The sequence below is a fragment of the Corvus brachyrhynchos genome, unplaced genomic scaffold (assembly GCF_000691975.1).
Source record: "Corvus brachyrhynchos isolate BGI_N302 unplaced genomic scaffold, ASM69197v1 scaffold21, whole genome shotgun sequence".
In the NCBI taxonomy this organism is placed as follows: Eukaryota; Metazoa; Chordata; class Aves; order Passeriformes; family Corvidae; genus Corvus; species Corvus brachyrhynchos.
The window spans coordinates 5,921,389-5,948,354 of record NW_008236924.1 but is presented as its reverse complement, the minus strand read 5'-3'; the positions used below and the strand labels follow the sequence as shown (position 1 = coordinate 5,948,354).

Genomic DNA, 26,966 nt, shown 5'->3' with positions numbered 1-26,966 from the left:
GCGGGGGGGGGCGGGGGGGTGGCCGCACGGACCCGGCCCCCTGCACGGAGCCGGAGGCGGCTGAGAGATGCTCAGCCTTGGCACTGCCCTGTCCTGCCCTGCTTTGCTCGGCCCGCTGCCCTCTTGTGCCCACTGCCCTGCCCTGCCTTCAGTTCTGCCCACAGTCCAGCCCTGCGCGCTGCCCTGCCCTTCCAGCTGCCCTGTTTTCAGCCCTGCCCTGCTGCTCCCTGTCCTGCCCTCAGCCCCTCCTGCAGCCACCGAGCCCCCTGGCTGGTCCCTCCTTGCCACGGGGCTCCCGCCCAGCCCTGGGTGCCACCGCTGCCAGCTCTGCCCTGTTTGCTCTCCAGCGTGGCCCCGCCGTGGCTGGGCATCCCAGAAATGGTGTCCCGGGACAGAGGGATGCAGTTCATGCAGTAAACTGGATTTCCTCCAGTGCCAAGATTCCCTCCCGCAGCTGTCCAGGCTGGCACCGCCGGCTCTCCTGGCAGCCTGGGTGTCTGTCCCACGCCGGGATCGGGAAGGGAGCTGTGGATGTCTGCACAGGATGGAGAGGGGCTCTTCCCTCGGGATCAGCGAGCAGCCTTCCCTGCTGGCAGCACCTCAGGATTCCTGGAAGGGCTTCAAAGCCCTGAGCTCCTTGTTTTGTGGGTGAAACGCTCCCTATCAGAACAAACCCATACCCAGGCTGCTCCCCAGGAGCCCAGGGAGCCGGGGCTGTGCCCGCCAGCCTGCGGAGCCCCCAGGAAGCTGCGCTGGGATTCCGAGCCGTGATTCTTGCTGTGATTCCCGGATCTGAGCTCCAGCCCTGCCATTAATGAAAGAGGTTTTTCATGCAGCGTGACAGGCGCCGCATCCCTCCCGCTGCTGGGGCTGGAGAGCTGCTCGGAGAGGCCCTTTGGCTTTGCCTTTCTCTCGCTGTTTTGTCTGCAGCAGATGTTTGTTGTGGCGTGACTAGACAGGTAGCAGGTCGCGTGAGCCGTGCCGGTGCTGCCGGCTCCCTGCAAGCCCTGCTGCCTGTCCCCTTTGGCAGTCCCTTCCCCTGAGGCTTCAGGGAAGAGCAGGACGAGCGGTAGGAGGGGGAGCCTGGAGGTTCCTGCAAGGCTGGGGGGAACAGAGCTTCTGATACAAGGAAGATTGAGAGACGCTGTTTACAAGAGCATGTAGTGACAGGACAAGAGGGAGTGGCTTTAGAGGAGGTTTAGATTAGATATTGGGAAGAAATTCCTCCCTGTCAGGGTGGGGAGGCCCTGGCACAGGGTGCCCAGAGCAGCTGGGGCTGCCCCTGGATCCCTGGCAGTGTCCAAGGCCAGGCTGGATGGAGCTCGGAGCAGCCTGGGGCAGTGGAAGGTGTCCCTGCCCATGGCAGGGGGGTTGGAAATGGGTGATTTTTAAGATCCCTTCCAACCCAGGCCATTCTACAGCTCTGTGGTGATTCCATGACACAGCACGGTGGGATGGCCCGGGCTGTCCCATGGCACTGAGTTTGGCCTTTTGTAAAGTTTCCCGTGCCTGACGAGTGTCCAGGTGCCCCCTCCTCGAGGAAAGGCCCCCATCCCAGCCAGCCTGACGTGTGTGGTGTCAATGATGCCCATCTGAGGAGTCAATAAGAGGCCACGACGTGAGCTGGTCCCCACAGTTCAGCAGCTAATTGAGCTCCTTCTGCTGACCTGGTTTCCAAATCTTGTTAACTTGCTGCCTTTAGAACAACTTGAAATTTCCAGCACAGGCAGGCTGGGCTTGCAGAGGGCTGCACAGGAGCACGGCGTGCTCAGAACCTCTTCCCTTCCATCCCCTGCCCAGCTGGGTGGTCCCAGAGCTGCTCTGTAGCGAAGGGCAGTGGGCACTGCCAGGCGGGCAGGGTGGCAGGTGCTCCCTGCAGTGGCATCTGTGAATTTTGGTGCTGTGGAGGTGGCAGCAAGGAGCCCTTGTCACCTCCCCAGCTCTGCCAGCAGCTCCTGGGCGCTGCTCAGAGCCCCTCACCATCAGCGCCGGCCCAGGGGTGTTTTGGAAATCCCATTTCCTTTCCTTTGTCTGAGGGAGCTGCCTGCAAAACCTGCCATAAAAGGATGTTCGGGATGCCTGAGATGAGAAGTCAGAAAGGAGGAAATGTCAGGATGTTGAGGCAGCCTCCTTTCATCCCTTTGTGTCTCTGCACTGCAACATGAATTTGCACAGCAATTATTAGATGTGCTTTTCCCACAAGGCTCCGGCTCCGTTCAACACCTGCAGGTCCCACGGAGCTCAGGCTGTGCAGAGGAAGGGGAACCCTGCATCCTTCAGTGGGAAGGGACACAGGAGTGATGGAAATAAGAGGACAGAGGAGAAAAAGGTGCTAATTTCATTTAATTATCCCCCCACCCCGGACACTGGGTTTTTATCCCTCCTCCATGCCCTTGTGAGATGCTGAGAGTCACCTGAACCAAACTTCCCCCACCCGGTCAGTCACTGAGTTCCTTCTTTCCCTGATGCCTGATACCTGCTGGAGAGCTGGAAGTTGCTGGTTGGCACGTGGAATCACCGGGAGCTGGGCTCAAACCCATCTCGTGCCACACCTGCACCAGGAATTCTGAGAAATCGGGCTCAGTACCTCTCCATGTGCCTCTGCCCTGCGTTTCCGTGAGAGGCCGTGCTCAGCTGCCGTCCCTGGGAAGGGATTTTGGTCCCCGGGGCTGCAGGGGCAGCCCCCATGCTGCTCCCACAGCCCCCCAGGGAAGGGGATCCCTCCTCACTCCCGCGGGGCTTGGGCACACATGAGGAATGATGAGGGAAATATCGGATAGCAGGTCCCAGAGCTGGGAGAGACAGAGTTAGGAGAGGTCAGAGAGTTAAAGGATCCCATAAACACCCTCATCCTCGAGGCACAGGCGGGATGGTCCATCAGCAGCCTCAGCTCTGGCGTGTCTGGTTTATTTGGAGCTGAAGCATCCCTCCCGACACACCTGGACACCACACACCCCCCGTGTGCGCGGCACCAGCTTCCAGAGGTCTCCCTGTGGTTTTCCCTTCCCCTTCCACTGGGAGTCATTTGGGTGCACAGCCTTTGCTGCCGGGCTCTGAGGATCCCCGGAGGAGTGGAAATGCCTCGGCTGCAGATCCCAGCTGCAGCCCTCGCCCCGGGTGCTGCAGCACGGATGTGTCTGTCTGTCTGTCTGTCTGTCTGCCCCTGGGGCTCCAGCTGGCAAAACCCAGCCCTGCCAGCCCCAGCCCCCCGGCTCAGCTCCTGCCCGAGCGCTGCCGGCAGAAGCCTCTCCTCTCTCCGCAGGAAGATCTGAGTGCAAAGAGCAGCAGGGAGATGCCCGTGGGGACAGCCCCACGCCTCGCACGAAGCAGTGGGCAGGCTGCAGAGAGGCTCGACTGACTCATCACAAGCTGGTGACATTTTCCAAAAAAAGCCTCTAAGTCCGGGGCTGTGATGTTCCCAAAAGGCAGCAGAGGAGCCTAAGGGGGCTGGAGACCCCATTCTACCGTGGCACATGGGCTGTGTCATGGGATGGACACATGGGAGGAAATTCTGCCTCACTGGGCAGTTCCCATCCATTTTTCTCTTGTCCCTGGTTCCCCTGGGAGGTGGGATCTGGCAGGGGTAAGGTCAGGAGCGGTCAGATGCTGCTGCCCACTGCCCCAGTGCAGAGCCAGACACTCCTGGTGATGACAGAATTATTTTCCACGTGATGGAGATGAATATTTTAATTTGTGACTCCCTGGATCACAAATGGGACCAGAGGCAGTGAACTGGGCATGGGTGTTCTAAGAGGGGCCCTGGTGCTTGATTCAGCAAAGGTCCCCTCTCATCCTCCTCCTCCTCCTCCTCACAGCCACCACCAAGGCATTTGCCAGTGGTTTGGCTCTCTTCCAGTATCCCCAGCAGCCCTTCCCAGCAATTCCCCACATCAGCAGGAGGAGACACAGCCTGGCAGAGGCAGCTGTTCCCCGGGCTGCCTGCATTAAAGCGATAATCAAATGATAGATTATTTTCAAGCAAACTCTCATTTCCAGGCATTAATTGTAGAGCTGTGCAAAGAGAGGCAGTGAAAAAAGCACCCAGGCAGTGGAGAATGGGTGGGATCTGGATGTGCTCCAGGCAAAGCTGATGCACCACAGCCCATCTGTACCCAGAGCCATCCTGCAAAGCCACGAAGGGATGGCTCCATCCTCTGGCTCCATCCTCTGGCTCCATCTTCCTGCATCCTCCTCCCTTCTTGTCCTCACCAAGGCTGAGTTTCTGGGTCAAATGCAACAAATATTCCCAAACCACCAGCAGGTGAGTGAAAACAAGCCCTGCAGAAGCCCTGCACTTCAGGAATGTTCACACTCCCTCCTGAAAGACCAGGACACCAGGAGAGGAGAGGTGCTCCATGATCCAGGCTAAAGGTGCAGCGATGGCAAAAGTTTTAGGGCGTTGAAATCCAGTGGTTTTCCCCAAACCTCCAAATCTTTCACCGCAGAGCCCTCTGGAAAAGTCGAGGAGCTGTTGTTGTGTCCCACAGCAGGGCCGGGGCTCCCAGGCTCTGGCAGGGCTTAACGCCTGAGCTCAGGGCTGCTTCATGCCGGTGTCACACCCTGCGTGTGACCCCTTTTTGGGGACAGCCGCCCCGCTGAGCGCAGCTGGCAGCTCCTGCCTGGCACAGGGAGCTCGATTCCAGCTGCAGCCCGAGGTACCTGCCCTGCTGTCCCACTGAAGGGCAGGGGAAGTCGGGGTTCTTTCCAGTTTGCCCTTGGAAGTTACCCTGGAGCAGCGAGGGCTGCTGGAAGAAGGAGTTCCTCCCACTGGGTCGGGATCATGAGGTGTTCATGGACAGCCTTGTCCAGCATGAACCACCTGTGGGAAGCCCAGCTCTGGGATCTCTGCACTCCCAGAACTTGCCTGGAATTCCTCCCGCCTTCCCAGCGCTCCTCAGGGAGCACCCCCTGCTCAGAAGGAGCGATTCACCTCGGGAAATGCTGCTGCTTTCTCATTGCTGCAGTGGCATTATCACAATAATTCCCTTTTCCTTCCTCATATTATTCCACGGGAAAACCGGGAATCAGGGTGATTCTGGCAGAATTTAGGGCACCTCCAGGGACTGGAGCTCAGGCCAGGTCTCCAGATCCTCAGGAGGAGGCCAAATGCTGTAATTAAGGGGAGATAATTTCTTTTTCCGCTTCTGAGCTGCAGAATGGCTTGCCCCAGGTAAGCAGCAGGTTATCTCTTTTCTAGGAAATCTCACTTTTTTTCTCTTCCTCAGTCTAAAAATGGAATGCAGACCCTGGAAATAAATTCCCAGGGAACACCACTGTGCAAACATCCCAGGCTTTGATTCAAAGCGTTTGGATTAATTGGCTTAAACTGAAAGCTTTCATTCTGATTTCAGCCTCAGCTTTATGGACAAAAAATTAAAGCAGCAAAGCTTTGGAAGTCGAAAAATCAAAATGTTCCACCCTGGAAATATCAAAACAAGATGCTGAGCCGAGCTGAGCTGCTTTGTTGCTTTCTAAAAGGAAATGGCATCGAGACCAACACCTTTACAAGAAGCTCGGATCATTAAGCACTTCAAAAAAACCCACTAGATCAGCATAAGCAATTAATTTCTTAATTAGATTTTCTCTTTTTCTTCCAGAGGGAAGTCTAAAAATATTGATATTTTTTCTGTTTTATCCAAAGATTTCTCTAAATATGGTCCCCTCACTGGATGGTTCAGCTGGAGCTCCAGCTGTGGGAATTAGATGGGGTGGTTCACATAAATTCACTTTGTCATCTTTCCTTCTCCTTGGCCTGTTTATTTCTGTTCCAGTGGCAATATAGGACCAGGGTAAAAGCAGAGGATAATAAAGAAAACGAGAGACTGGAAGGGAAACTGAACATGAAGATGAAGTATTTTGAAAGTCTCATTTTCTAGAGGCATTTCCAAGTGAAACCCATTTCCTTTGGAAAGCTCTCAGAGGAGAGCAGCTTTGATGTTTGGAGCAGTTTTTCCTGCCGATTTTCAGTCAGCTCCATCCAGGCAGCACCTGGATGAACCTTGGCTGGACATTCCCAGTGGGATTTGCCAGAGCATTACCTGACCCGGGGTGACTTTAACTCAGGAACGATAAAATCCCCGCTGGAATTGCGTGTGGCCTCGCTGACCACTCACTCCTGAGTCATACCCAGCTGTGAGCTCCCAAAAATCCCTTGGAGAAGGGCTCCAGAGGGTTATTTCCTCTGGAGATGTCCTCCAGACCCGGCTCTCGTGTCTCTGTTGCTGCTCAGGATGCTGCTCCCCTATTTCGGAACCTTCCCTCGTTTTTCCTGGCGGTCCCAATTCTGCAGCCCCACAGGGTTTGGGGTTTTTTCTGCCAGCCTGTGGAGCTGCTGGGGGCAGCAGGGCGGCAATCCCGTTTTCCGATGCTGGGATGCTGAGCAGCGGTTCCTGCTGCCATCTAATGGCTCCGACCATTCATATCCAGCAGGGATGCGCCGAGCGCTGCTGGCTGGGGAGTCCAGGAGCCCTCCCGAGGGCTGCAGGAGGCCACGCCGGGCCCCAAACACGCCACGATGTCCCTGAGGTGACACTGGGCACAGGGGGAAGGGTTTTCATTCCTGTTGCAAAGTTTAGGACAAGCTCCTTAGGGATGGTGCTTGTGGTGCCGTGCGCTCTGCCCTTCACATGCCCTGAATGCCCCTCACACCCTGAAATGCGTGGATCAGGGAATATCCTGAGCTGGAAGGACCCACGGGATCATCCAGTGCAACCCCACACCCTGCACTGCTCCCCTGGGTGGTGACACCGAGCTGCTGCCTCTGGAGTAGTGCTCAGGGGCAGGAGCAGCGAGGATTCCTGGCATTCACAGCCCAGTGCCAGGGAGGGGACCTCAAACCACAGCTCCCGCTGTGGCAAAGGCTGGTCCTGTCTGTTCTTATCAAGTGGAAGGTTCTCCTCAAGTGGTGGAGCTGGCAGCTGTGGTCAGAGCATTTCAGCTCTTTCCAGAACCCTTTAATATGATTGCAGGTTCTGCATACGTAGCAAATATAGTAAAAAGAATTGAAGGGTCAGTTTTAAAAGATGTTAGTAATGACAGTCTATATCGTTATCTTACATGCCTTTATTCAATTTTACAAAACAGAATAAAAATTTTGATGAATCCACCCGTGGAAATAAATCTATATCAAATATATTGCCAATATGGCGAATAATTGTTGAAATATTGAATAATCCCTTCTCTAAATTCATAATTACAGTCCCTGCAGTAGAATCTGATAAAGAAATATTGCAAAGTCCAGTTTCAAATTCTATATCACAGCTAAACATTAACAGAGAAAGTCAATATTTTGTTCAATGTTGACAGCATTCCGTGAGATGCTCTATTATGTTGCTGGCAAAGCAATAGCCGTGGCTATTGGAGTTTTTGCTGGAATGACAAGTGGAGGATTCAGCCTCTGGAGCCACACGGATCCATCCAACACACACAGAGCCAGTTTTCCAGTTTTCCAGTTTTCCAAGAGTACTCATTTCCTCCAGCTCTGGCTGAATACAATACAAGAGGAGCAGGACTCAGCATTTCTGAACACGAAGCGCTGAGTTCAGCTCAGTTCAGCCCCGGAGCCCTCTTAACCCTTTAGCTGTGGGATGGAGCAGAATTCCCAGTGCAGCAGCCGCAGCTTTGCATTGCCTTGTGTTGAGAAAAGTAGGGAAGGGTTTGGAGGTGGAAGAAAATTCCCGAGTGAGGGCCATCGATGAGAAGGAACACCTTAAAGCCAGGCCAGCCTGGCTGCATTCAGGGACTGGCCACAGCAGTTTGGCTGTGAAAGCCTTGAGATTTCCCCGTGTCCTCAGCCATGCATGAACCCCGCTTCCCCAGTGCCCCAGCTGCCAAAAATCACCGGGGAAAATGCTGTCCCAAAGCCACCCAGTCTTGGGGGCAGGTTCTCCGGGTGCGCAGCCCGAGGGGTCCTGGATTGCAGGAGGGTGGAAAACCTGGAGGGGGCAGGTGCTTATCGCTGCTCGGTGCCCAGGAAAGCAAAAGCAGAGCGCTGGAACGAGGAAACGGCCCCAGGAAATGGCCCCGGTGCTCCTGCCCGTGTCCCAGCGCTCCCCCGCGGGCATTGCAGAGGCGGAGGGAAGGAAAGCTCCGCTCCACCTCACCCCAAAGTGGGTGCTCCCACCCGTACCAGAGGATCAAACCCGTGAACCAAGAGTTTCTTTGGCCTCAGACGAGACCTTTCATGTTTTTTGTTTGCTTCTTCCTCCGGTGAAGCCGGCTCTGGGCTGACTTCCTTTGCTTTCAGGTTCAGTTTGAAATAACAAGCTGAAAAGCCACGAGGCGTCGTTTTTGAACCTGCCGAGGAACGGGCGGCTTCAGAAGGAAACAGAAACATCGGGAAAGCTCTGGATTAACTGTTTCATTGTTTCCAAGAGGAAAAAATTCCCTGTAATTCCCTCTGCCGCGGACTTTAGCCGGGATGCACAAATACTGCTGGGTCCACAGATCTCTTGTTCTGTGCGCCTGGATTTGCATTTTGGCAGGCAAGAAGGGGGGTTCGGAGCTGGAATTCCCGGCGGGAATGCCTCTCCCGGGATTTCGCTGTCGCACGGCGAGGACGGAAGGTTCCCAGCCCCAAGGACCGAGAGCAGGACACAGGTGAGGCCGGGAGAGGCTGCTCCTGGCTGGAATGGGAGAGCCCTGCGGCTGGGATTGGCCACACCGAGCCCCTGGAAAGCCTCCCTGGAATTGTTTCGGTGCCTGGGAATTCCGGGAGCCGGCGGTGTCCTGTTGATAGCCCAGCCCCGGGTAACTCATTGACCTCTGCTGGGAAGCGGAGGTTCCCAGGACGATAAGGAGCTCTTGGAAGGAATTCCTGCCCTCGTGTGAGGGAGTGGCAGCGCTGGGCACGCTCGCCCTCCCCGCAAACACGTCCGCAGCCCTGGGAGCTCCATCCCGGCACTGCAGCGTTCCCTCGGGGCTTGGAGAGGCTGGGATTTCATCCAGGAGTTCCCCGGGAGGGAAGCGGAGCTGGGAGCTGGGAGCAGGTCAGTACAGCCGCTGTCTGTCGCCGGGGCTGTCCCTTGCCTGTGCCCTTTGTCCCCAGCTGAGCACACACAGCCGGGACGCGCTGGAGGCAGGTGCTGGAGCGATCCAGCGCCTCTGGAATTCCAGGTTGGGCCGCGGAGCTGGGGAGTTGAAGGCTGGATTTGAGGCTCAGCTGTGGCAGTGATGAGCACGGTGGGGAGGGACAGGTTGGGTTTGGGTGCTGGGAACGGACGGGAGAAACCAGAGCTGGGTTTGGGAAAGGGGGTTTGGTGCCAGGGCTGGGTGGGGCCGGGTGACAGCCCTGGAGAGCTGCGGTGTCGGTGCCAGCTCTGTCCCCGTGCCAAGGGGTGCCTGCACAGCCGCTCTCATCCCGTCCCGTGCCCAGGGGAGGGAAGTGTGGCCGGCTGGCACTGGGATTGCAAAGGGAACAGAGCCCCTGGAGAGCTGGCACAGGCAGAGACCCCCCCTCTGGAAGAGGCTGAGACTCCAGGAAATATTCCATACTTCTCAAGACCGGGCTTTTCCAGGCCAGGCTGCAGCAATGGGGGCCCTCTGGGGGAGATCCAGGATTTGTCGAGAGGCAGAGAGGTAGGAAGCGGAATGGGAGGTTTTCAGCTTGCTGGCCAAAAGGCAAATTCCAGTTCAGGTCAAACAGGAGGTGACAGCTTTGCTTGTACAGGGATGGGTTTGGTTGCTGAGTTGCTAAGGTAGACTTAAAAACAAAAAGGAATTTCACAACCACAGAGGAAGACACTTGTGTTTAGAAAATGAGCAAAACCCCCCATTCTGTGGACTAAAAAAAAAAAAATAAAATGTTCCCCTGTGCAGAAGAAATTGATGCTAATTGGTGAGCAGGAACTGCTGAAACCAAGAACCTTCTGAGGAAGGCAAAAAGCTTTGTTTGAGAACCCTGCCCTGCTCAAGGTCTGACAGCTTGGACAGCACGGGACCAAAGCAGCAATTGTGTAAAGATGTGCCTGAATCCATCACAAAATTCCATCTGTGCGTTCCGAGCACAGGCAGGCTGAGCTCCCCCTCTGATTCCTGCACCGGCAGAGCACCCCTAGGTCAGCTCGGGGAGGTTTTTAGATGTGCAGTTTCCCAGGGCTGGCGAGGGATGGGAACGGGCGGTGCCTTTGCCACAGGGGGAGCAGCGCTGGCCTGGCCCAGCTCTCACCTTCCTGCAGCCCCAGAGCTCGGAGTGCAAACCCCAGCCCGGAGAACCCCCCGACACCTGGGGCTCGGCAGGATGATGGAGAGGATGCTCCCTTCTCCAGGCAACCCCAGATTTGGAGATCTGGGTTAGGAATCCCCACTCCTCCAGTCTGCTCTGGCTGTGGAGGAGCATCGCTCAGTGCAACCCTCCCTGCAAAGGCTTTTGCTTTGGCTTCACTTTTGTGTGGAAATTCCCAGCCAGCTCCATGCAGGTGGGTTCCATCCTGCCATTCCCACAGCCAGGTACTGCTCATGCTTTGCTTTAGGGGCACTGCAGTTGTGCCAGCCGTGGGAATCCTGACATTCCCTCTCTGGGTCATGGAATCATGGAGACCACCAAGTCTGGGTTAAAAAGGACCTTAAAGTTTACCTCTGTTCATGGGCAGGGACACCTTCCACCGCACCAGTGTGCTCAGAGCCCCATCCAGCCTGGCCTAAATTACTCCCTGGATTAATTATTCCCTACTCTGGAGAAGTTCAAAGCACTGCCATGGCTTGTGATGCAGCCCGGGATGCTCCTGGAGCAACCCCAGCACACAAATCCCTGCAGTGGTGGCACTGGCTGGTTGCTGGAGTAAAAATCCATCCCTAAAAAACCTCCTTAAGTTCTCTCCCTAAACCTTTTGGGTTTTATTTTGCAGGGGCTGTGTTGTTCTTGCCCAGAGATGCTCTGCAAACCACCCACAGCGCAGTGAGCCCACCCAGCCACCCCAAATCCTGATCCTGGGGGATGGGAAAGGTCTGAGGATGTGAACAAGGAGGGAATGAGACTCGTCCTCATCCTGGGAAGCCCAAGGGATCCTGCACAGCAGCCAGCTCATCCCTGGCGGTGTTGGATCTGGGGTTTGGACAGCCCTGACCCCGGGGGTGAGGTGAGCCCTGCCAGTCCCCTGGATCCCGCAGTGCCTGGGCTGCAGCACCCCTGGATGCTGTGAGATCCAGGAACTCACCTGGATGTAGCTGGCAGAGATGCCCGTGGTGCTGCCAGCTGTCCCCACGGTGACACGGGAAAAGCATCGGGCAAGGAGGAAGTGCAGGATCACAGCCAGCCCCGGGTGGAGGATGCTGGACGGGCCCCAGCTGGGTCTGGGTGTCCCCACAGGTGAGGGAGGTGCTGGCAGCGGCGTCGGGAACAGCTCTGCCTTTGGAATTGGGCGGAGATCAGCTGGGAGGGAGCAGGTGGAAGCTGGGGCAGGCTTGGCAGAGCGAGGGAGTCCCCAGGAGGAATGCCAGGAATGTGCCATGTGGGATGGGCACTGCGCTCCCGGAGGCAAAGGCAGAGTGGAGCAAAGGAGGCTCAGGGGGGACCTTGTGGCTCTGCACAAGTCCCTGACAGGAGGGGGCAGCCGGGGGGGTCGGGCTCTGCTCCCAAGGAACAGGGACAGGAGGAGAGGAAATGGTCCCAGGATGCACCAGCGAAGGTTCGGGTTGGATAATAGGAAAAAATTCTCCATGTAAAGGCTTGTCAAGCACTGGCACAGCCCGTCCGGGACGTGGTGGAGCCACCACCCCTGGGGGCATTTATAAGACATAGATATGGCAGTTAGGGACATGGTTTGGTGGTGGCCTTGGCAGTATCAGGTTTGTGGCCAGACTTAAAGGCCTTTCCCAGCCTGACTGATGCTGTGACTCCAACCCAAGCCCTTCCCTGAGCCCGTGCCCGCCGCCCCCGCCGTGCCAGTGCCCGCTCAAAGGGGGCATTGTGCATTGTGGCCGTGCCCAGCCGCGGTGCCGGGCGGGCAGCGAGCAGCCCTTCCTCTGCCAGCCCACTGCTGGTGTCACTGCTGGTGTCACTGCTGGTGTCACTGCTGGTGTCACTGCACGCATGGGCTGCTGCCTGGGGACCCCCTGGCACCAGGAGCTGGCTCTGGGATGCACAGGTAAGGTGCCCACGGGGCTCTGCTGTCGCGGCGGGGCTGCGGGAGCTGTGGCTGTGGCTCCTGTCCCACAGGATGGGACCCATGGGGACACTCTGGCACTGAGCACTGGCCCCTCTGGCTCCTTGCCTGCCTTTCCTGGGATGGCTCCTGGTGCCCCTCCTCTTGGACTGGGGTGTGCAGGGAGTGAGGCAGCACGCTTGGCCAGGGAGGGGACAGGATCACTCGGTGGGTTGGCTTATTCCCATGCTGTTGGCTTTTCTCCTTGCCACCCTCCCTGCCCAGGAGCCCCCCAAGCAGAGCCCGTGGGGTGCTGGCATCTCCCAAGGCACCATTCCCATTCCAGCGTGTCCCAATGAGCTGGAGGAGGGACATGGCTCAGGGCCAGCCGCTGTGGCCACGTGTCCCCCAGCAGAGCCAGGGCCAGAAGGTGCCACGGGCACCCAGCCCTGGGGCCAGGAGTGCAGCCCTGAGCGCTGGGACCTGCCTGGCTCGGGGCTGGAGCTGTTTCCTGCCCACTCTTACAAAATATTTTGGCACCGGGGAGGTCACTGAGTCACTGGCACAACCGGGAACAACTCCCCAGCCACAGTTTCAATTGGTCCCTTGAAAAAAAAAGCTCCCAGTTCCCTTTCTGGCCCAAATGAAAATAAACACTGAACCCTGAGAGCAGCCAGAGTGAGCCCTGGCCCCTTCCTGGCTCTGGGCACCCATGGACAGGCTCTGTCCTGCTGCTGGCGGAGGTGGCACGAGCAGTGTCCCACCTGCCACCTCCTGTGGCACATCCCACGGACACCTCTCGGGCAGGGAGAATCTTGCCAGGGATCCGGACACCTCTGCCCACCCTCCGTGTTCCCCAGGTGAGGAGTGTGAGTCCTGCTGGCCCCGCTCCCCTGAGCTCCTGCCCCGCTGGGACCAACTGCAGCGCCGGGGACAATGGTGGCAGGACAAGAACATGGCAGCAGGTACCCATCCCTGGGGAGTGGCACCAGGTACCCATTCCCTGGGGAGGGGCAGCAGGTACCCATTCCCTGGGGAGTGGCAGCAGGTACCCATCCCTGGGGAGTGGGATCAGGTACCCATTCCCTGGGGAGTGGGATCAGGTACCCATCCCTGGGGAGTGGCAGCAGGTACCCATCCCAGGGAGTGGCACCAGGTACCCATTCCCTGGGGAGTGGCAGCAGGTCCCCATCCCAGGGAGTGGCACCAGGTACCCATTCCCTGGGGAGTGGCAGCAGGTCCCCATCCCAGGGAGTGGCACCAGGTACCCATTCCCTGGGGAGTGGCAGCAGGTCCCCATCCCAGGGAGTGGCACCAGGTACCCATTCCCTGGGGAGTGGCAGCAGGTCCCCATCCCAGGGAGTGGCACCAGGTACCCATTCCCTGGGGAGTGGCAGCAGGTCCCCATCCCAGGGAGTGGCACCAGGTACCCATTCCCTGGGGAGTGGCAGCAGGTCCCCATCCCAGGGAGTGGCACCAGGTACCCATTCCCTGGGGAGTGGCAGCAGGTCCCCATCCCAGGGAGTGGCACCAGGTACCCATTCCCTGGGGAGTGGCAGCAGGTCCCCATCCCAGGGAGTGGCACCAGGTACCCATTCCCTGGGGAGTGGCAGCAGGTCCCCATCCCAGGGAGTGGCACCAGGTACCCATTCCCTGGGGAGTGGCAGCAGGTCCCCATCCCAGGGAGTGGCACCAGGTACCCATTCCCTGGGGAGTGGCAGCAGGTCCCCATCCCAGGGAGTGGCACCAGGTACCCATTCCCTGGGGAGTGGCAGCAGGTCCCCATCCCAGGGAGTGGCACCAGGTACCCATTCCCTGGGGAGTGGCAGCAGGTCCCCATCCCAGGGAGTGGCACCAGGTACCCATTCCCTGGGGAGTGGCAGCAGGTCCCCATCCCAGGGAGTGGCACCAGGTACCCATTCCCTGGGGAGTGGCAGCAGGTCCCCATCCCAGGGAGTGGCACCAGGTACCCATTCCCTGGGGAGTGGCAGCAGGTCCCCATCCCAGGGAGTGGCACCAGGTACCCATTCCCTGGGGAGTGGCAGCAGGTCCCCATCCCCAGGAGGGGCAGCAGGTACCCATCCCCAGGCCCTGCCAGGGTCTGCTGGGGCACAGGGAGGGCCGAGGACAGGCGGGAGTGGAGCAATGGCAGCAGCCCGCTCAGATTTAGTTCTGCCTCAGCCTCCTTTCGCTTCCCCTTCTCCGTTTCCCCCACATGTGGAAGGGATGGAGCTGCCACATGAAATCCTTTGCTAAGACTTTGTTCAGTGTAGGGCTTTTTCTTCCAAAGAAAAACTACTTCATGACATGTCCAGCCTTGGGCTGTTCTTTTCTACTTGCTAGCTCTAAATCAGAATTCTATTTCTCTAAATAAGAATTATATTTCTGCACACAAATCCCAGTTTATGTGAGTGACTTAGCAAATCCCAGTTTATGTGAGTGACTGGCAAAGCTGGCTCCATAGAAAGAATTGTAGAGCAGAGTTGTGGTCACAGCAGGGACTTACCAAACTCCACATCTCCAGGTACGTGTTTCTCTTGCAAACCCAATCTGATTACTGACAGAAATTGGGCTTTAATCTGGTTATCCCTCTGCCACCAATGCAGCTGTGGAAGAGCAGGCAGGAGTTTTGTGTGCCTCAGCCCTCGTTAACATAATTAACACCTCGAGTTGCAGGCCCTGAATCCTTTATGGCAATAGTTGATGGTGTGTGGAGCAGGGAGAATGCAGCCTGGATGTGGGATACCCACCAGAGGAGAAAATCTCATTTTGGTTTTCAAAGAGTTTTGCAAGGCCTTGGCTCTGCTGTGCTGGGGAGCTGAGGCCTCCTCCAGCGAAATCTCTCTTGGGGATTCGCCCTTTTAACAAATCTGCTCAGTGAGGGTCTGTCCAGGAGCAAGGAGGGAAAATCTCCTCGCTCCAGAGCCATTCCAGCACTGGAAAAAAAAGCTGGACAACAAGGGAATGATGGAATTAGGCCCCAATCTCATGGATCTCTCCAACCTTGAGCGAGACTTTAGGGTGGCTCCAGATCCACACAATCCCCAGCCAGATCTGCAGGGCTGTGCTCCCAGGAGCTCTCAGCTGAGGCAGAAGATCCAAAACCTCTTCCACCTTTTCCAGCAGCTCTGCTGTGTCCCCTCCTCTCCAGGTAAGGCTGGGGTGACAGAGCAGAGCAGCCCCGCTCCCGAGGCAGGACACGGCTCCCCGGACCCCTCCGTGGTGCTGCTGGCTCTCAGGGACAGCTTTCCACCAGGTAAGGGGCTGCCTGTGGGATCTCCCAGATTTCCTGTGGTTGAATCCACTCCCGCAGTGCCTCGAGTCTCACCTTGGTGGCTGAAGGGGGAGGACGGGCTGGGCTGGTGTTGTTTGAGCATCACAGCCAGGCTGGAGGCTCTGGTGGGCCTGGCAGGGTGGCAGGGGTGGCTCTGGGTGCCACAGAGCTCCTCCTCCCCTTTAATGCTGCTCTTCTCCTTTCCAAGACATCTCGCTCTCCTTCTCTGTCGAGAGCCGCTCCTCCCAATGCCGCAATTCCCAGCTCCAGGAAGCTGCCAGGAAGAAGCTGTGGGCTCTGGAGAGTGATGATAGACGTGTCTGTGCCCTGTTCAAGGTAGAAACCCCATCCCAGTGCGCTGGGGTGCTCCTGGAATGGTGGGATGTGTGCTGGAATGCCAAACCCAGATGAGAAGTTCCTCCCAAGCCACCGCAGGGGACTTTGGAGGGGACTGGAATGATGGGGGAGATGAAATGATGGCAAGTGAGAGGCAAAGCTGAGCCTCGTGCCATTTTGGGGGATCTGACCCTAAATAGCCAGGAATTCACAGGGCTGGGATCACCAAATCCATGTCCCTGCTGGAGGTGACAGCTCTGGATGGGCACAGAGTTCTCAGGTTGGGTTTTACATAAACAAATCCCAGCTACAAATCCCAGCCTGGACTGAACTCTCCTTCCCTGCTGGATTTCAAGGCTCCAGGACTCTCCCTTGATCCTGCTTTTGTGCTGTGCAGGAGCTGTCAGCCAGGCTGGTCTGTGTGCAGGCACATGAGGATCGCTTCTTCCTCACCTTCAAAACCCTGGAGGAAGTCTGGAAATTTTCCACGTATCTGACTTTAGGTAACGTTTCCAAGCTCTAAGTGTGAGAAGTGTTTTTGGAGAAGGCGTTGTCTGACACTACAGAGCTGTTATGTTCAGGGTGGACAGGGAGAATATGAACTGGAAAACTTTGCAGTCCACTGTTTATGAGATCTCTGTTTGGATCAGTGGAAGACACTCAGGAGGATTCCTTTTGGGAAATTTTGGAGACAAAATTAGAAGCTTTTGCCTCATGTCTGTCCCCACAGACCCTTCCTGCTGCCCAGGGAGGGAGATGCTGACCCTGATCCCCCTCTTGGCTTCTCAGGGTATGTGGGGACCTGCCTGGAGCAGCTCCTCTTTGGCCAGGAGTTCTGGCTGGACTGTGCCCTGGTGGAGGACACAGAGCTCAGGGTCACCGTGGATGAAGAGCACCTGGCCACCATCTACATGGATCTGCTCCTCCAGGAAGGTGTGATGGGAATTCCATCTGATCTCTGACTCTTCCCCTCCGCAGGGAACTTTTCCTCCAGGGCAGCGCCTGGAGTCTGGAAGTCGGAGCAGGAGGGTGAGGAGGGCCTGCAGCTCTGCAGGAACGAGCTGATCCATGTGAAGAGTGTTGGACAGGATTCCAAGTGGGAAGGGATGTCCCTGCTGACCGGGCAGCGAGGCGTGGTGCCTGTGACAGCTCTGGAGCCGATACCACAGCCCTTTTACCAGTAAGTGGTGAATTAAAGGGCTCAAAGCAGAATCTTTTCCTGATCCTGATGCATGACTGGAACCAAGGCTGGGCTGTGAAACTGCTCACAATTCCATGAGGATCCACATTAGGCATAAAGACAGCCACTGGAATCAATGCAGGTGCTGCCAGTGGGACAGAGCAAGGACATGCTCCTACTTCAGCTGTCATTTCTGTAAGGTATTGATTTAGGTCAGGACATTATCTCTGGCTTACAGATGAAGAAGTGGCAGAAAAAATTTAGGCAATGCCTAAAGGGGGGTTTCCTGTTGGTCACCTGGCTGAGCCTCAAAGACACCCACAGCTCCTTTTACTTGGAGAAATCTTCCTCAAAGATGGCAAATTTATCCTGCTCTTCCCCTGTGTGTGACACCATCCCTGGGGCTGGCCTGAGGACAGGACTGCTCAGGGAGGACCAGTGAGGGTCCCTTTTGCCTTGCAGGTGGTTCCTGAAGAATTATGCTGTGAGTTTTGGCCTCTCCCAGGAGATCAGCGGGACGAGCTCGCAGGCCATTGGTGAGTGACAGCTCTTGGAAACCTGGATTTGGCCACAACTGCATCTCTGGCCTCTCTGGAATGCAGATCAGAGCTTGCAAATTGTGTGTGCTTAGAAGGATGATCTGAGGAACACAGAGAGCAGAGAGCTGCTGGTGACACCCCTCTGCCACTGTGTGTTCCTTCAATTTTATGTTTCCTTTAATTCTTTCAGGAGTGAGGTTTCAAATTGTGAGGGTCCAACCTGTGCCCACCATCCACCCACCAACCCCAGCCCAGTCCAGTTCAGAGCATGCTGGACACAGGAGGTCTCTGCAGCTGGGAGTTGGTCATGTAGGGATGGACATTTGAACTGTCCAAGATTTCACTCCTGGCAGACTTGAGACAGGGCGGTGTCTGTGAAGCTCCATATTTCCAGTGTGGAGTTCATCCATCCCTCCTTTATTTTTTATCATAATCCACTCCTCAAGGAGAAATGGCAGAGATCTGGATCCAAGATCACAGTAAATCTTAGGGGAGAGAGAGGCAGCCGTCTCCAGCTGGAATCATGGCCTCTCCTTGCCCAGGTCTTTTCCAGTGAGGGGATTTTAGCAGGGATCCCACTGACATTCCCTTGTTTGCCTTGCTTTTCCAGTCAAAGGCAGGTGCATCGCCACCAAGGAGCACAGAGGAGCAGCATGGGATGAGCTGAGCTTCTCCAAAGGAGACCACATAGAAATTATCGGCTTCTTCATCCCGGGACTCCCCTGGTTTGTGGGCAAATCCCTCAGCACTGGGAGCATCGGCTTCATTCCCACCCGACACGTCAGTCCCGAGGCTTGCGAACCTCTGTGAGTTTATTTAAATTAAATCCCGGAGAAAAGGGAGGGGAGGCTCCAAATCCCAGCTCAAGGCTGGATGAGAGCCTAGCCTTGCTTTGCAGGACCTCCACAGAGGGTGGGTTTGAGGTGTGAGCAGAAGCCTTGGCCAGGCTCTGCTGCAGCCCAGACAAAGCAATGTTTTCACCTGCCTCAGGTGGTTCTTGGAGAGGAACAGATCCAGCCCTGGGCTAATCTGGCTTCCTGCAAGCTGGCTTCCCAGTTTGTCCTAGAAATGTCTTCAGTTTGTGGCTCTGGAGGGCTGGGAGCCTGGCAAGGGTGGAGAGAGCATTCCTTGCTGAGGAAACCAAGTCCTGCTTCCCATCCTCCTGCCCCTGGATGTGGAGGCAGAATGGCCACTGGCACAGAGCAGAATCCCACACCCTCCCGAGGACATGGCAAGAGCTGTCCAGGAAGGGAGGGTGACAAATCCCACCCTGACTCAGGCAGTTGTCTCTGTTGGTGGTTCCCGTTCAATGCCCATCCCAAAAGGCTTCTTCTCCAAGAATGGGTGTGGGAGGACAAGGTTTTAACCAAGGTCTGCTGGGCTTTCCTCACTCAGAGTCACTCAAGCTGAGTTGCAGCACTTTTCTCTGATGCTCCAGAAGGGACAGAGCAGATCAGGTGCTGTCCTGTGGCTTCTGGATTCCAAAAAAACCCAATAGGTCCTTTCCTCTAGTACCTTTCTGTTCCTTCATGGAGAACCTGGATGGGGAAGATGTCCAAAAATCCTGTGTTCATCTGCAGCAGAACTTGTGTGGTGGGAGGAAGAGAACGGATGGGAAAACATCCCATCCCATCCCATCCCATCCCATCCCATCTTCTCCTCAGCTTCACTCACCCAAACTCACCCACTGAACACACAAAGAAAGAAATACTTATTTATCGGTGTATTTAAAGCTAAATGCCAGGCCAGCTGCAGTGTCAGGGGCTGGGGACACGCTGACTCTTTTCTCCTGCCCCACCCCAGGGGAAAGGGCTTCGTGTTTCTGAGCGAAGAGGAGAAGTCCCCGGTCCTGCACGTGCCCTGCAATGGTGACGAGCAGCGCTTTGCCACCCTCCTGGGGGACCTGGCATGCACTGACATCACCTCTGTGTACCGGCTGGGTGAGTGTCCCCTCTCCTTTCCCAGCCCCTGGATCCCCGTGGAGAGCCCCAAGTTGGGGGCAGCTGCTGGAGTGGGTGGATTTGGGACTTCGGCTGATTTCTGCACATTGACACTGGCCAAGGATTTGGGGTTTTGTTTTCTGTTTGTCTCCTTGTACAGATGGTTTTGAACCCACAGCCATGTTCCCAAAAGTGCCACCAGGTGAGTATGAGGAGGGGACAGAGGGGGAGGCTTTGGTGATGACTTCTGAGGGTGAATTTAGACATGAGGAAACATCAGAGAATGGTTTAGGTAAGGGAGGAACCCTAAAGGTCATCCAGTTCCACCCCCTGCCACAGGCAGGGACACCTTCCATTATCCCAGGCTGCTCCAAGCCCCATCCAGCCTGGCCTTGGACACTGCCAGGGATCCAGGGGCAGCCACAGAGAAGAATTTCTTTCTAATCCCACTATGGTTTCCCTGTCCTTTCCAGAGGCTGCTCTCCGTGGCAGTAAAGAAATCCAAGTGCTCCAGCCTTGGGAGGAAATCAATGACTGGGCTACAAGCAGCACCTCGGAGCTGTCCAGCCCAGGCAGTGAAGCCGCCCCTGCCACACTGGAAGATGTTCTCCTGGAGAAGCTGGACGACCTGGATTATCCCAAATTCTTCATTGACCTCAATGCTGGGCACATGGAGGATGCTGATGTCTTTGACCCCATATTGACCTTCCTAAACCAAGACAATTTTGTGCCCAGTTTTCAGAGCTTTTATGACCTCAGCTTTTCCTTTCTCCACTCCACTTTTTATGGTTTCTCTGATGAGGATGAACTGGTCCTGTACCTCGAAACGTCCCGGAACTGGGCCAAGAGGACTCGTTCAGTTTGGGCTCACGTCAGGCTCTGTTTCCTCTTGGGTAAGCTCTGCATCAAAAAGGTCAAGTTCTCCCAGGCTCGGGTGTACTTTGAGGAAGCCATGAGTGTCCTGGACAGGGGCTTTGGGGACCTGCCCCTGCTGGCAGCGCTGCACGTGAGCCTGGCCTCCATCTACCTGAAGCAGAACATGAAGCACAAGTTCTCCTGCCTGCTGGGGAAGACGGTGACCTTGCTCGTGTGCCTGCCTGGCCGCTCCTTCAGCTCGGAGAACGAGCTGGAGCTCCTGACGTACATCCTGAGGGAATCCATCGCTGTGGGCAACGCTCCCCTGGAGGCCCGGATCTGCTTCCTCATTGTCAAGCTCTTCCTGCAGCTGGGCAGGACCGAGGAGGTGCTGCCCTTTCTGGAGCATCTCCAGTGTCTCAGCACCACCTGTGCTGGCCCACTGGATGCCACTGCCACCCTGTGCCACCTCTACGACAAGAAGTGCCTGCCAAACATCGCGCTGGCCTCCGCCAGGTCCTTTGTCCCCAGCGGCACCAGGGGGACACCGACGCCCATCTGGAGAGCTGGCTTCATCCTCCAAAACGCTTCCAAACTCCTGGGGAAGCAGCTGGACAGGAGCAGCATCCCAGCACTGGCTTGTTTGTACCTCAAGCAAGCGCTGCAGTTCTGCTGCGAGGGCAGAGCCGTGCCCAGCCAGAGGACGCTCTGCGCCGTCCTGTCCAGGATGTACCTGCAGCACGGGGCGCTGGATGGGGCAGTTTGTTACGCAGCCAGGGCTGCAGCCCTGGGCAGGTTGATGGGGGAGGAGGAGGCTTTTGAGTCCTCGCTGTCTCTGGGGTGGAGGTGCCTCCTGCAGCAGCAGCCGGGCCCAGCCGGGGCCATCCTGCGGCAGCTGCTGCGGTCACTGCGTGGCACGGACAGCGAGACCCAGGGCGGGGCCGTGCACAACCTCCTGGCCATGGCCCTCAGGGGCGAAGGGCACATTCAGGAGGCTGCAGAGAATTTCCTGTGGGCCCTGCACAAGGCCACGGAGACGGGGAACAGGAGGAATCAGGCCGTGTCCCTGGCTAACCTGGGCCAGCTGAGCCTCTCGTGTGGTGCCACTCAGCTGGCCGAGCTCTACCTGCTGTGGTCAGTCCGGCTCTACGCCGAGCTCCAGGGACACCAACAGCTGGACGTGGAGCTGGCACAGGTGCTGCTGTGGCTGGCACAGGCCATGGTGGACAGGCAGAGGATGGAAGACGCCAAACTCTGCTATGAACTGGCGCTGGGGTTTGCCCTGAAGTGGCAGAACCTGAGGAGTGAGTACAGAGGGGTGCAGGGCAGTGTTCCACCCTGCCAGGTCCCCAGCGCTGTCCCCTGACCTGTCCTTCTCCCTTTCCCTGTGCCACACAGGTCAGCTGCACGCCACTGAGTGTCTGTGCCATTTCTACAGCAAAGTGTGCCCCGACCTGCAGGCCTGCATCACCTACCACGAGCACTGGGCGTCCTTGGCACGGCAGCTGCAGGACAGGGAGCTGGAGGGCAATGCCAGGCAGGCCCTCAGCCAGCTCTACCAGGCTTTGGGCACACCTGAGTGAGTGGCTGGGGCTGTCGGATGCTGCCAGAGGGCAGTGGCTTTCCTGGGGTGTCCCTCGAGCGGGGTGGGAAGGGCTGTGCTGGCTCCAGCTGTCCCCCAGCTCTGGTTCTGAGATTTGTCACTGTGCTGTGAGAGGGAACAGCTCAATGCCAGCCAAAGCTGGGCAAACGTTGTCCCAGATAGAACTGGAGTCTGGCCAAACACAGGTTTCCAGGACGTCCAGCCTTCAGCAGAGCTGACCCAGTGACAGGGAATTCATTGCTTCCCTTGGAGGCTTATCCAGTGATTAATCACCACTCCCCGGTGAAAACAGGCTCCTTATCTGCTCTTTGAGTAAGTCTGGGTTCAGCCTCAGCTGCCAAGGCTGCCCTCCCTATATCTGCTGGGAGATTGTCCCCAGGGAGGGACTTAGGACCCATGGAAGGTGCTTAAAACCCGGTATCAGCTCACCTTTAATCTCCTGCCTGACACCTGCGTGGGGCTGATGGGGTTGGGCAGGAGAGGAGAGAAGGAGGCTGGGACAGGCCACAGGCCTTGAAGGCAAATGGGTCAAAGAGTGGAGAGCAGGCTCCCACGTCCCAGAAGGACAAATGGGCAGGGCTGTCCCCAGCTGGGATGTTCACCTCCCCAGCCAGGCCACGGTGAGTTCAGGGGGAAGGTATTCAGGGAGCAGATGCCTGTCATGGGAACGGTGCTATTTAGGATCACAAAGCACCCCATTCCCTGGGCTCCCGGGACAGCTGGAGGGACACCAAGCAAACAAACTGCCCTGGACACTGCTGATTTTGTTTCCAACCTGCTGGCTCATCCTGCTGCCTGTCCTTGTGTCCTCCAGTGAACAGGGGCTGGAAAAGGGGCTTGGACACGTAGCCAGAGATGCCTCTGGCTGCACAAGGGCCAAACAATGGGCTGAGGTGGGGGTTTGGGTGCCAGGTGCTGTCTGGGAGGTGTAAGTACAAACATTCCCTGCCTGTGGTCCCATGTGGAGCTGGGACTGACTTTGGGATTTGGTTTAGGGGGAAAAATTGGGTTTGCAGGTGACCTGGATGAGCCCCTCTTTATCACACCGGGGCGAGGAGCAGCCTGGGTGGGACTGCTGGGGTCCTGGATTGTCCTAAGGTGGCCAAATGACCATTAAAGGCTGAGCATTAAAGCATGGAGACTTGCATGGTCCTATCAGGGCACATTGCTCAGAGCTCAGAAAGTCCTTTTGTCCCCAAACTTTGGTAACCGCAGGAGGAGCGGGCAGGGGATCAGTGCCATGGGGAGGTGGTGTGGGGCCAGCTGAGAGAGACTCTGAAATGCCTTTTTGCCTGTTGCCATCACAGGGCTCTGAGACAATCCCTGGACTGCACCAAGCAGAGCCTGAGGATCTTCATCGACCTCGAGGAGGCTGTGAAGGCAGCAGAGGCCTGGCTGCAGGCAGGAAAACTCTATTATCTTCTACAGGAGGACGAGCTGGTGGAAATGTACTTCCAGGTATGGAGGAGGTGGCTGGAGCTGTCCCATTCCCATCACAGCCTTTTGGGGCTGGAAAACCTGGAAGGGGAAGTTCTGAGCACTGTAAACCCGCTGCTGGAAGGAGGAGCTCTTGCCTTCCCCTCAGGCACTGATTTTCCTCTCTTCCTTTCTATTGACTGAGTTCAGATGATTTTGGGGTGAAAGTAAGTGAATTCATTGATGTAGGAGTGCCAAAGGAAGCTGGAAGTGCCAAGTGACCAATTCCCATTGAAATATCCATAAATAAGGGAAAAGTGCCAGGGAAGTCCTTGCAGTAGAAGGCTCCTGGCTTCTCTCCATCTCCAGCATTATTTTCTCAGCTGAGCTGCAAACTGGAAGAGCAGCTCCTAAAATTTGGGGTTTATTTAATCACACCCATGTCTCTGCCTTTCCAAATGTCACTGCAGCCCCCTTTTTCCTTCCAGGCAGCCATCCAGACTGCTCTGAAATGGGACAACTTCTCCTTGGCCATGGATCTTTACGAGAAAGCAGGTGACACCTTCTTTAATGGCAGCAGGAACAGGCACCGAGCAGTGGAGTTCTACAGGGTATGGAGGCCTCTGGGCACTTCTGTCCCTGTGTCCCCACAAGGTGCTGGCTGGGGGGGGGCTGTGCCCCAGGGCAGACCAAAAGGATGGAGGGTGGACAGGGATGGGGTGATCCTGAGGGTGCCAGAGTGAGAGGCCTGGAGCACAGATGGTTTCTGCAAATCCCAGAGATCATTTGGGATTGGGAACGGGCTCCTTCCATTACAAATCCTGGTGGTGTCAGGTGTGAGCTGGTCACTCCTGGGGACACCCAGTCAGAACTCCAGGCACCCAAGGAAGGGCAGAGATGTGAGGCTCAGGCTTTGAGAGCTGCGCTCTGGGATATAAAACTCATTTTCAAGGGAAAGAAGGGACTAAAACCAAAACCTGCAGTGCTCCACCACCTCATCCCCTGCCTTGGTCCTTGTCCTGCTGCTCTGCCACCCCTCTCAGGCAGTGCTGATCCCTCCAGGAACACCCTGGCCTCACTTTTCTCTCTCCCTAGGGAGGTGCTGTGCCCTTGGCCAGGAAACTCAAGGCCACCCAGACAGAGCTGAGGCTGTTCAATAAACTGGCAGAGCTGCAGATTGGCCTGCAGGGCTATGAGAAGGCTCTGGAGTTTGCCACGCTGGCAGCCAGGCTCAGCCTCAGGGTCGGTGAGTGATTCACACCCAAAAGTTACTGGGAGTCACTGGTCAGTCAGTGATTTACACCCAAAAGTTACTGGGAGTCACTGGTCAGTCAGTGATTTTCCCCCACAGGGCACTGGGAGTCACTGGCTCCTGTGCATGAGAACAGTGTCCATGTGAAAAGGGGATCTCCTGCTTTCCTAAGGCTGCTGGACATACCCTAAATCATGCCTTTTTTTTAGGCCATTTCCCCTTTTTCCAGCTGTGTGACAGCAGAGGGTTTTTGCTACCCCAGAGCACAGGAAGTCTGCTGAAGGCACAGGACTGAGCAGTTCCTCTCTGCCCTGGTTCTCCTAAAAACCTCACCCCTTCCCATTACAGAAATAGCTTGGATGGGCAAAATGCCAGCTGAAATGTCTGGGATGGGACCAGTCTTGGAACAGCCCTCCAGCACCCAAAAAACCTGTAAAAAATGATAAACTCCTGGGCCCATCTGTCCAGCTGTGGCACCAACAGCCCTGCCCATGGCTCTGTTTCCTCTCCAAGGTGTCCATGCCCCCAGGCTGCTGAGAAAATGCATCCAAAGTGGCTCAGCAGGGCTGGGGATGGATTGAGCTGGATCAGCAACTTTCCCAGGGGATCCATGGCAGGAGCTGGTTGATTCCACCCACCTCTTTTCCAGGATATCCATGGCAGGAGCTGGCTGACTCCATCCACCTCTTTTCCAGGGGATCAGCTGCAGGAGCTGGTTGCCTTCCACCGCCTGGCCGCAGCCTATGACCTGCTGCACATGTATGAGATGGCCGAGGATTGCTACCTGAAGACCCTGGCCATGCGTCCCCCTGTGCTGCAGAGCTCAGCAGAGGCCCTGTACTACTGCAAGGTCTACTGGCACCTGGGCAACCTGGCCCTGCACAAGCTGAAGGTGAGAAATGAGGTTTCCCGTGGTTCTGTGGCTTGGGTGGAGAGCTGAGGGTGGAGATCACATCTTCTGGTGTGGGGGGGAGGGAATTTGGAAAGAAGTGCTGGCACTCGGCACCATTCCGGTGAAATCGGGTGTCCCTGGGTCCTCCTGGCACCCCCAGGCTCTGCTCCAGCCCCCCCCTGCCCCGTGACCTCCACTGAAGCCACTTCCTAACGCCGGCCCTGTGCTTTCTGCTCAGGATGAACAGGATGCAGCCTCCTACTTCCTGCTGGCCCTCGCCGCAGCCGCCGAGCTGGGAGACCAGGAGCTGCAAGCCCTGCTCCGTGCCAAGCTGGGTGCCATCCCCGGAGCCCCAGGGGGACCTGAGGGCACGCCAGGCTGTGCCACGGACCGGCCCCGGTGGCTGAGCGAAGGTGGCCACGTGGTGTGACCCATCTGCCACCCTGGGGACACCAGTGGGAGCCGTCCAGCAGCGCCGTGCAAGGGCCGTGTGCTCTCCAGGAGAGGTCCTGCGCCACGTCCTGAGGAGCTGGAAGGGTTTGGGCTCCTTGTCCCAAGCCTTTGGGAGCCTTCTGTTGTTTTTCAGGAGCAGGGCTGTGCCCACAGCGGAGGTGGCACAGCCAGGGCAGGATATCCAGGCAGGATGAGGTGCCAGCAGAGGTGCTGGAGCTGGGGGTGCAGCAGGGCTGGGCTCCTGGAGGGAGGTTCAGGAGTGCCCTGCCCAGGATGGGGACAGGGAAGTGCTGCCCTGGGCCTGCCTGTCCCCACAGCTGCCCCACACTTTGGAGCAGCTCAGCCTGGCCCAAAGGTGTTTGAAATAGCAACTCCTTTATTGATGCCTGGTTTTTATCCTCGTCTGCTCCACGAGGTCTGTGATGACACCTCTGCCAAACCCCTCTCCTGTAAAGAGCACCACCAAAGCCTTTGGCAGTGAGAGACAGAATTTGGGATGTGAGGAGGATGAAAGGGGCTGGTCCAGCCTCATCCGGGGGCAGAGAAAACTGCTGGGCCAGAGACAGAGCCCACCCTCACCCCAGCCCCACCATCCAGCCTCAGGGTCTGGAGCAGGAGCACAGGAAAAGAGCCCTGGAACGGGGAAGTGCTGGAGTCCCCATCCCTGGAGGTGTTTAAATGTAGACGTGGCATTTGGGGACACGGTTTGGTGTCGGACTCGGTGATCTTAGGGGGATTTTCCAGCCTGAGTGGTTCTCCCGGGCGCACGGCAGGAGTGCGCGGCTCTGCTGCTCAGCCCGTCTGGCCACCAGAGAGCAATAAATGCCCATTTTTGCAGCGAGAGCGGCTCCCCTGCAAAGCCCGAGCCCGGCTCTCACTCCGGGCAGGAGCGCAGGGAATCAGGAGCAGTTTTCCCAGCTCATCTCTTTGCTTTGACAACCAGTGGCCATCTGGGGCTTCACAGCCAGACCCCGCTCCCGGTTCCGCCACCTCCCTGCCCGTGCTGCCCTGCCTGGGATTGTTAAACGCAGAATATTTATTTCCTCTCTCCTCTCTGCAAACGCTGAGTTCAGCTTCCTCTTCCAATCCCGTCGAGGCGTTTGTCACCGGGGCGATGAATATTTACTGCTTGTTTACCGAGCATTC

At 56.9% G+C, this 26,966-nt stretch overlaps 1 protein-coding gene across 10 annotated transcripts; it reads left to right on the top strand.

Moving 5' to 3' along the window:
- The first annotated feature begins 7,072 nt into the window (after positions 1 to 7,072).
- SH3TC2 (SH3 domain and tetratricopeptide repeats 2) lies at positions 7,073 to 26,496 on the top strand. Of its 10 annotated transcripts, none has more exons than XM_017728211.1 (19): positions 7,073 to 8,598; positions 10,845 to 11,305; positions 12,941 to 13,072; positions 15,232 to 15,336; positions 15,563 to 15,690; positions 16,088 to 16,193; positions 16,480 to 16,623; positions 16,669 to 16,870; positions 17,333 to 17,406; positions 18,020 to 18,215; positions 19,213 to 19,349; positions 19,510 to 19,551; positions 19,823 to 21,508; positions 21,603 to 21,783; positions 23,115 to 23,265; positions 23,712 to 23,834; positions 24,319 to 24,469; positions 25,171 to 25,367; positions 25,606 to 26,496. In XM_017728211.1, exons 2-19 carry the CDS (start codon positions 11,173 to 11,175, stop codon positions 25,795 to 25,797), a joined length of 4,080 nt encoding a protein of 1,359 aa, XP_017583700.1. In that variant the 5' UTR covers positions 7,073 to 8,598; positions 10,845 to 11,172; the 3' UTR covers positions 25,798 to 26,496. The 10 variants fall into 10 exon arrangements, with proteins under 10 accessions (XP_017583700.1, XP_017583698.1, XP_017583699.1 ...); XM_017728209.1 differs by having other exon boundaries at positions 7,073 to 8,987; XM_017728210.1 differs by having other exon boundaries at positions 7,073 to 9,114.
- The last annotated feature ends 470 nt before the right edge of the window (positions 26,497 to 26,966 follow it).

Bases quoted from the DNA above. Each gene is read 5' to 3' on its own strand.
- SH3TC2 (XM_017728207.1), top strand. From the start codon at position 12,793: ATGGACAGGCTCTGTCCTGCTGCTGGCGGAGGTGGCACGAGCAGTGTC. The intron at 15,337-15,562 runs GTAAGGGGCTGC...CTCCTTTCCAAG, and splicing joins CAGGGACAGCTTTCCACCAG to ACATCTCGCTCTCCTTCTCT. The intron at 17,407-18,019 runs GTGAGTGACAGC...TTGCTTTTCCAG, and splicing joins GACGAGCTCGCAGGCCATTG to TCAAAGGCAGGTGCATCGCC.